The sequence below is a fragment of the Nanorana parkeri genome, unplaced genomic scaffold (assembly GCF_000935625.1).
Source record: "Nanorana parkeri isolate BGI_ZX_2015 unplaced genomic scaffold, ASM93562v1 scaffold77, whole genome shotgun sequence".
NCBI lineage: Eukaryota > Metazoa > Chordata > Amphibia > Anura > Dicroglossidae > Nanorana > Nanorana parkeri.
Genome location: NW_017306345.1, coordinates 7,169 through 16,992, shown reverse-complemented (window position 1 = coordinate 16,992; position 9,824 = coordinate 7,169). Strand labels below are relative to the sequence as shown.

General features: G+C 49.8%; 1 protein-coding gene across 1 annotated transcript in view; it reads left to right on the top strand.

The window, feature by feature from the left end:
* Nucleotides 1–9,824, top strand: part of LOC108804861 (scavenger receptor cysteine-rich domain-containing group B protein-like) — a 21,657-nt gene that overhangs the window by 6,782 nt on the left and 5,051 nt on the right. Inside the window, exons 2-4 of the mRNA XM_018576770.1 lie at nt 328–648; nt 727–1,038; nt 8,290–8,616. Coding sequence (XP_018432272.1) covers nt 328–648; nt 727–1,038; nt 8,290–8,616 — 960 coding nt within the window. The remainder of the gene's footprint in view (nt 1–327; nt 649–726; nt 1,039–8,289; nt 8,617–9,824) is intronic.

Genomic DNA, 9,824 nt, shown 5'->3' with positions numbered 1-9,824 from the left:
GGGGGGGGGGGGAGGGGTACACTTCACTCTCTGTAACCCACCACTCTGCGTAGTCCAGCAAGCTAGAGTCCCCGTACCAGCCTATAGGAATACAAAACCCACCTAAAGCAGTTCAGATGCTCCTGACAATGAGTTCTGAATGATCTCTGAAGAGTTTCAAAATCATATCAAAAGCACATTGCATTTGCCCAAGCCAAAAGCCCATCAACAAAGACCCCCAGGATGCCCCCAGGGTGCACAGTTCAGGTTGATCATTATGAGTTGTTATGAGTTGCACCCCAAGCTGTCCCGCCATTTGTAATCACTATTTATTCCTGTTCTGGGCAGTTCTGTCTGAGGTTCGGCTGGCTGGTGGAAATGGACCTTGTCAAGGTAGGGTGGAGCTGCTCTACAACCAGACGTGGGGCACCCTGAGTGATGAACACTGGGACAGACGAGCTGCTGACGTCATCTGTAGACAACTGAAGTGTGGCCCCTCGGTGGAGGCTCTGAAAGGAGACACTTTTGGGGCCGGCGCTGGCCATGTCCTGGAGAAGGTGGATTGTACCGGGGACGAGGGGGACGTTTCACAGTGCTTGTTGGGAGCGTGGACCGAGAGAGACCAGGAAAGAAGCCGGCACAGTGCTGGGGTCACCTGCCTATCCTCCGGTGAGTCCCTCTGAGTCCTCTATACATAGAATGAGAAGATTCATGACCAGTGGTTAACTAATGGTCTTTGCCTTGCAGGAGTCAGCGGGGTCAGGCTGGTGAATGGATCCGGTCGCTGTGACGGGACTGTTGAGGTGTCTGTGGACGATGAATGGAGAAGGATATCCCTGTGGAACTTCGACCTGCGGGAGGGAGCCATCATTTGCAGAGAGATGGGCTGTGGACCGCTGGTGAAGGTCCAAGAGGTCTTCTCCACTCTTGGCACCAAGACTATAGAAAGATCCCGATGTTTTGGGTCAGAGTCCAAGTTTTCAGAGTGCAGAATCAGCCTGTGGAAGGCCGATGCCAACCAGCTGGACATCCATGCTGCCGTGGTGTGTTCAGAGACAGGTAGACAGCTCGGAGAACCTGTATCAGAGGTACACCAAGAACAGCCAACAGCACAGGATGCAGTTCTCACATGTTTCACACCTTCAAAGAGAAAGAAAGAGCTAGTGAGGGTGAAATGCGTAAGAGTTGTATCCTGCGCTGTATCACCCCTTAGTGACGGGAGACTTACACTGCAGGTGAGCAGCTATGTAGGGCTTTCGGAAGCCGGTAACCGCTGAGATCAGCAATTACCGTTCATTAATGGATGCCTCAGTACTGAGCCATCCATTAAAGGATAATGAAACCCTTGCGGTGTTTTGCAGATATCTCTGGCCAGCAGGGAGAAGATGTATGCAAAAACAGGAAAAAAAGTTAACAAAAAGGTTAAAACTTACCTGTGTCTCCGCCGTGCGGATTCTCGGGCGGACGCAAAGGGTCATGGGGCGGGCGCCTGCGCAGTAGAGATCTTCTGCCGGGAGTGACACAGGGTAAGTCAATGCAGGAAGTGTGCACCCGCACAGACTCAGTGGGACAGAGAGGGACAGGAAGAGACAGGAGTCTGTGGTGGATCAGAGACCGGCACCAATGGTGGAGGGACTCCCGAAAACTACTGGAAAGAAGAAGATGATCGGATCCAGAGGCATCATTTAAAGTGACATTAAACCCTCAGATGTTGTAACATAAACCAATACTGTAATGTGCGCCTTACTGTAATCCATGGTAGTTTCCCTTCTCTTTGCTGCTCTTCCTTTTAAATCTGTATCTCTTCTCATGCTGGGGGAGAACTTCTGTTTTGCAGCAGACTGCCTTGTCTCTGGAATGGATACACGGTGTCTGTGTGCAGGTTCACAACCTGAGCCAGCACTACAGGAAGAGGCACTCAGCTGCAAAGGGAAGTTCTCCCCCAGCATGAGAAGACATGAGGATTTAAAAGGAAGAGCAGCAAAGAGAAGGTTTCTTCCCCATTCTATTTGCAGCTCTGTTAGAGAGATTTACTCTTACTTCCTGCTTTCCTTCCTTTCTCCAACAACAACATAGACAGTAATACAAATTATTGTCTAAGGGAAAGGCTAGAACCTCAGATTTTTATTTCTGTTAATTTTGCTTTTGCAGGTTTTGCCTTATTTCCTCTCTGGTGAAATAGTTGTTAGCAGAACCGTAACTAAGGGGAAATCTCTCCAACAGAACACCAGATAGCACTAAAAACCTGACAGGAGTCCTGATTCCTCCTCACACTACTAAAAAACTAGGAAAAAAGTTTAGCATTTGTCATGGCTGGACAAAGAACTTTCTCACCAGGAACAGATACTTCTTATGTGACAAGGAAAGCCAAAAACAGCCAGAGCGTGTAGAATGGTCGGCCGAAACGAAACCAAATCCATGCAATTATGTAAAAAAATAGAATAAAAATAAACAGCTTGGGGTTGCCCTCCTAATTCATACCAGACCCTTTAGGTCTAGTAGGAATGTTAGGGGAGACCCTAACAAAAAGAAAAAAAAAATGTGGTCCCTCAGAACCTTAATCTAAGCAGTGGCCTGGCAGTGCAGGAAAGGAGTTAGCGAAGCAGAATAACCAAACCAAATGCTGAGCTGAACATTCAGCAATTTACTTTATGCTGTTCGGCCCCTTGGAGAACAGGGGTGAACAGAAGGGAATGAACTGCCGAACGTTCACCTCAGCCGATCCAGATGTTGCATCCCTTTGCTTCGACCGAAAGTGCTGATGCAGTCAATGTACAGCTCAAGTTTTTGAGAGAAACATAAAAATAATCACTGTGTAGTAAATTTCCTGCTTTGAGAAGATTTTTAATCAGTATCTAGTAAATTGTCAAATTTGAAAACCACATGTAGTGTCTTCTGTATCATACAATGTTAAATACTTAGAAAGCGATAGGAAGCTTCAGGGTCTCATTAAACTAGCTGAAAAATATGCATTGTATATGTAGGTCAGAAAGAACAAGATATATAATATGACAATTCAATATACTAAAAGTTGGTTCTACATAAATGGCTAACCAAAGCAGTATGGTGGACATTATTCACCGATCAGCCATAACAATATGACCATCTGCCTAATATTAAGTAGGTCCCCTTTTGCTGTTAAAACAGTCCTGACCCATCGTGGCATGGACACTGCTAGACCTCTGAAGGTATGCTGTGGTATCTGGCACCAAGCCGTCAGTAGCAAAGCCTTTAAATGTACGTTGCAAGGTTGGGCTTCCATGAATTGCACGTTTTTCAGCACATACCACAGATGTTTAATTGGATTATCTGGATAATTTGGAAGCCAATTCAACACCACAAACTAATTTTTGCATTCCTCAAACCATTTTTGAACCAATTTTGCAGTGTGACAGGGCACATTATCCGGCTGCCATCAGCAATTTGAGCTATAGTCATTCTTCTATTGGATTGGACCACACGGGCCAGCCTTCACTTCCTACATGCATCAGTGAGCCTTGATCATCCATGACCCAGTCACTCGTTTCTCAGATTTCCTTCCTTGGACCACTTTTGGTAGGTTCTAAACACTGCAGACCAGGAATATACCATTTTAGTTGCTTTGACCCAGTCATTTAGCCATCAAAATTTGGCCCTTGTCAGAGTCGCTCAAATCCTTATCCTTGTCCATATTTCTGCTTGCAAATGAAATGTCCACTTGCTGCCTAATATATCCCACCAATTTCCAGGTGTCATTGTAATGATATAATCAATGTTATTCACTTCACCTCTCAGTGATCATAAAGTTATGGCTAATTGGTGTATAACTCTTATACAGTATAACATGAAGTCAGAAAAGCCTTGCAGAATACTAATTCCAAAACACACCTAACTTCTAATCTGTCACCTTATTTCCTAAAGTGACCCTGTCTCTAAAATAAAAAGTTAAATAAAAGCACCACCTCTTAGTGACGGGAGACGTATACTGTATGTCCTTGTCACTAAGTGTCCAAATGACTGCTCACGTACACTGTACATGAGCAGCTACTTGGGTCTCTGCAATGCCAGTATCCACTGAGATCAGCGGTGACCGTTCATTAATGGATGCCTCAGTATTCAGGCATCGATTAATTAAAGAATACAGCTTTTACAGACACAAGATCCCTTTTAGGAATCGGGCGTCTGGCAGTGATAGGACTGTGGTATGTACCGCACTTACTATCACTGTTTGACAGCCGTACACATCGGGCTTAGCAAATCCCAATGTGTATCAGCTTTTAGCTACATGTTTCTATTCCGAAACATTGTATCAGACTTCTGATCATTCTGGGAACGACCAGAAGCCTTTAGTGAGATCTGAATCTGGAATGCTACAGGATCAGCAAGTCAGGGTCAGTCACTAAGGTTATTATTGGCTGTTCCTAAGTTTGGAGCAGCCTAATAATCTCCCTCTATACCCCTCCAGGTCTCTCCCTCTATACCCCTCCAGGTCTCTCCCTCTATACCCCTCCAGGTCTCTCCCTCTATACCCCTCCAGGTCTCTCCCTCTATACCCCTCCAGGTCTCTCCCTCTATACCCCTCCAGGTCTCTCCCTCTATACCCCTCCAGGTCTCTCCCTCTATACCCCTCCAGGTCTCTCCCTCTATACCCCTCCAGGTCTCTCCCTCTATACCCCTCCAGGTCTCTCCCTCTATACCCCTCCAGGTCTCTCCCTCTATACCCCTCCAGGTCTCTCCCTCTATACCCCTCCAGGTCTCTCCCTCTATACCCCTCCAGGTCTCTCCCTCTATACCCCTCCAGGTCTCTCCCTCTATACCCCTCCAGGTCTCTCCCTCTATACCCCTCCAGGTCTCTCCCTCTATACCCCTCCAGGTCTCTCCCTCTATACCCCTCCAGGTCTCTCCCTCTATACCCCTCCAGGTCTCTCCCTCTATACCCCTCCAGGTCTCTCCCTCTATACCCCTCCAGGTCTCTCCCTCTATACCCCTCCAGGTCTCTCCCTCTATACCCCTCCAGGTCTCTCCCTCTATACCCCTCCAGGTCTCTCCCTCTATACCCCTCCAGGTCTCTCCCTCTATACCCCTCCAGGTCTCTCCCTCTATACCCCTCCAGGTCTCTCCCTCTATACCCCTCCAGGTCTCTCCCTCTATACCCCTCCAGGTCTCTCCCTCTATACCCCTCCAGGTCTCTCCCTCTATACCCCTCCAGGTCTCTCCCTCTATACCCCTCCAGGTCTCTCCCTCTATACCCCTCCAGGTCTCTCCCTCTATACCCCTCCAGGTCTCTCCCTCTATACCCCTCCAGGTCTCTCCCTCTATACCCCTCCAGGTCTCTCCCTCTATACCCCTCCAGGTCTCTCCCTCTATACCCCTCCAGGTCTCTCCCTCTATACCCCTCCAGGTCTCTCCCTCTATACCCCTCCAGGTCTCTCCCTCTATACCCCTCCAGGTCTCTCCCTCTATACCCCTCCAGGTCTCTCCCTCTATACCCCTCCAGGTCTCTCCCTCTATACCCCTCCAGGTCTCTCCCTCTATACCCCTCCAGGTCTCTCCCTCTATACCCCTCCAGGTCTCTCCCTCTATACCCCTCCAGGTCTCTCCCTCTATACCCCTCCAGGTCTCTCCCTCTATACCCCTCCAGGTCTCTCCCTCTATACCCCTCCAGGTCTCTCCCTCTATACCCCTCCAGGTCTCTCCCTCTATACCCCTCCAGGTCTCTCCCTCTATACCCCTCCAGGTCTCTCCCTCTATACCCCTCCAGGTCTCTCCCTCTATACCCCTCCAGGTCTCTCCCTCTATACCCCTCCAGGTCTCTCCCTCTATACCCCTCCAGGTCTCTCCCTCTATACCCCTCCAGGTCTCTCCCTCTATACCCCTCCAGGTCTCTCCCTCTATACCCCTCCAGGTCTCTCCCTCTATACCCCTCCAGGTCTCTCCCTCTATACCCCTCCAGGTCTCTCCCTCTATACCCCTCCAGGTCTCTCCCTCTATACCCCTCCAGGTCTCTCCCTCTATACCCCTCCAGGTCTCTCCCTCTATACCCCTCCAGGTCTCTCCCTCTATACCCCTCCAGGTCTCTCCCTCTATACCCCTCCAGGTCTCTCCCTCTATACCCCTCCAGGTCTCTCCCTCTATACCCCTCCAGGTCTCTCCCTCTATACCCCTCCAGGTCTCTCCCTCTATACCCCTCCAGGTCTCTCCCTCTATACCCCTCCAGGTCTCTCCCTCTATACCCCTCCAGGTCTCTCCCTCTATACCCCTCCAGGTCTCTCCCTCTATACCCCTCCAGGTCTCTCCCTCTATACCCCTCCAGGTCTCTCCCTCTATACCCCTCCAGGTCTCTCCCTCTATACCCCTCCAGGTCTCTCCCTCTATACCCCTCCAGGTCTCTCCCTCTATACCCCTCCAGGTCTCTCCCTCTATACCCCTCCAGGTCTCTCCCTCTATACCCCTCCAGGTCTCTCCCTCTATACCCCTCCAGGTCTCTCCCTCTATACCCCTCCAGGTCTCTCCCTCTATACCCCTCCAGGTCTCTCCCTCTATACCCCTCCAGGTCTCTCCCTCTATACCCCTCCAGGTCTCTCCCTCTATACCCCTCCAGGTCTCTCCCTCTATACCCCTCCAGGTCTCTCCCTCTATACCCCTCCAGGTCTCTCCCTCTATACCCCTCCAGGTCTCTCCCTCTATACCCCTCCAGGTCTCTCCCTCTATACCCCTCCAGGTCTCTCCCTCTATACCCCTCCAGGTCTCTCCCTCTATACCCCTCCAGGTCTCTCCCTCTATACCCCTCCAGGTCTCTCCCTCTATACCCCTCCAGGTCTCTCCCTCTATACCCCTCCATCTCCCTCTATACCCCCTCCATATCTCTCCCTCTATACCCCTCCATCTCTCTCTATACCCCTCCATCTCTCTCTATAACCCTCCATCTCTCTCTATAACCCTCCATCTCCCTCTATACTCCTCCATGTCTCTCCCTCTATACCCCTCCATCTCCCTCTATACCCCTCCATCTCTCTTTATACCCCTCCATCTCCCTCTATACCCCTCCATCTCTCTTTATACCCCTCCATCTCCCTCTATACCCCTCCATCTCTCTTTATACCCCTCCATCTCCCTCTATACCCCTCCATCTCTCTCTATACCCCTCCATCTCCCTCTATACCCCTCCATCTCCCTCTATACCCCTCCATGTCTCTCTATACCCCTCCATCTCCCTCTATAACCCTCCATCTCCCTCTATAACCCTCCATCTCCCTCTATACCACTCCATCTCCCCCTCTTTAACTCCCTATCTCTCTCCCTCCATACCCCTCTCTCTTTCCCACTAATTACAGCGCCATCTCTCTCCCTCTATATTCCTATGTCTCCCTCTATACACCTTCTTTCTCCGTCTATACCCCTCTATCTCCCGCTATACCCCTCCATGTCTCTTCCTCTATACCCCTCCATCTCTCTCTATACCCCTCCATCTCCCTCTATACCCCTCCATCTCCCTCTATACCCCTCCATTTCTTTCCCTCTATACCCCTCTATCTCTCTCTATACCACTCTATACCCCTCCATGTCTCTCCCTCTATACCCCTCTATCTCCCACTATACCCCTCTATTTCTCTCCCTCTATACCCATCCATCTAACTCTATATCCCTCCATCTCCTTCTATACACCTAATTTTCTCTCCCTCTATACTCCTCCATGTCTCTCCCTCTATACTCCTCCATGTCTCTCCCTCTATACCCCTCCATTCCCCTCTATACCCCTCTATTTCTCTCCATCTATACCCCTCTATTTCTCTCCATCTATACCCCTCCATCTCACTCTATATCCCTCCATCTCCTTCTATATCCCTCCATCTCCTTCTATACCCCTAATTTTCTCTCCCTCTTTACTCCTCCATGTCTCTCCCTCTATACCCCTCCATCTCTCTCCCTCTATAGCCATCCAACTCTCTCCCTCAGGACTCATTTAAATTACATTGCACCCTTACAAATCACCTCTAAATCCTCCTTTTCCAGTGACTTCCACCAAAATAGCAAAGTTTTATGGAAATGTCGAATATTCCATGTTTTTCATCCCTAATCATCTCTTATGGGCCATCAGAAAACATGAACACGATACATTGTTGAATGTGTATGAGCTGCAGTGAGGAAGGTGACATCTGGATGTGCTACATTTGGCCATACACTTGCTGGTGGATGTAGTCCAGATTCAGTGGCCCAATCACATACTATAGAGGAGCCTTTGGATCGGGGTCTCTGATGGACCCGGAATTTTTGGATGGTACTGGATGTTTGGGTCACACACATATGCATTCATTCTCCATCTTCTTCCAGCACTCTCCAAGGTGTCATTGGCTGGGAAGAGTGGCCCTTGTTCCGGGAAGGTGAAGGTCTTCTACAATGACCTGTGGAGCACGGTCTGTGCCATGGAGTGGGGCGCAGCTGAAGAAGCTGTACTCTGCACGCAGCAGGGGTGCGGCCCAGCACTGGAAATGGTTGATGTCAAGAAGGTGGATCTGTCAAGGGCTGCAACTCCACAGACACATTTCCGCAACCTGCACTGCAGCGGCTCCGAGGCGCATCTGTCACAGTGCAGCGCCGTCGTGTCCAGCGGATACAAATGTTACTCTGAGGAGGCCACGGCCACGTGTTCACAAGCAGGTAATGGTAAATGACCATCAGCAACAATGGGGACACAAGGGATGGGGGCAGGGCCATCTTTAATATTAATTGGGCCCTGGGCAAGACTTTGCTGATGGGCCTCCAAAACCCTGCAGCACCTGCCCCCCCTCCCACCTTCCCTACCCAGACCCCTGTATGCGCAATGGACTATGTCTATACTATTTGTAGAATGCATATGTTGAAAATGCAGTGCACCGTGCAGCAATTGTTTCGGGACATGCAATGGAAATGCAATTCCGATTTTGCTAAAATATCCCCGTACTGGTACATTTGTTCTGTTCTACTTAATAATAGAATAAGACTTTTGTGCCCTCCACCTCATTCTCCTCTTCTCCTCTGTGCCTGCTGGATCTCGTGTGGGGGGCGGGGGGGGGGGGGGGGTTGATCACTGAAGGAGGCGGCTACTGGTCGGTCTCCCCACCAACAGTGGCGCTTTGCTTGTTCTGTCTGCTGCTCGGGCGAGACGGATGGCTGCTGTGGTCCCCTGTAAATGATGGGGCCCAGGGCAGTTGCCCCTTTTGCCCTGCGGTAAAGACAGCCCTGGATGGGGGCAGGCCCAATGTTGGCGTCATATTAATATAATATTATTATATTAAGGGATCGCAGGTATGGCTAAGAGGATGGAGCTGGGGGTTAGACAGTCAGTTAGGGAATACAATGTAGGGCTCTGCATGAGGGTTAGGGGTTCATTGAAGGGATCAGGCTGAGCATTAGGTTTGGGGGTTCGATGTTCAGGTTAGGGGTTGAGTGGAGGTTTTATTAAGTCCTTCCTCAGGCTGGTAAAGACAATATTCCTGGCATAGGTCTGCCATGATGGGGCCATCCAGGATATACAGGGCAGTTCCTTCCCTGGTTTCGTTTTCATAAACAAAGCTGCCCGGCGCTCCTGGGTGATGTCATTGACCATATATGGTTATAACCAAATTTGGTCAATGACATCACGCAGGTTCCCCCGGCGTTGTTGTTTATAGCAGCACTGGGGAACTGTCATTGACAACGGGAGTAATGATGGGGCAGTACTGCCGTGGCAGCGGGTCGTCAGGTGTCACTCATGATTGATGTTGGATTTGCATTGTGGGACATTGTTTATTTTTTATGAAACAACCATTCAGATAGTGAGGGGCAAATATCTGGGGACCCCTTATACTCAAGGGGCTTCAAGATTCCCCACATTCACCCCCCACAGT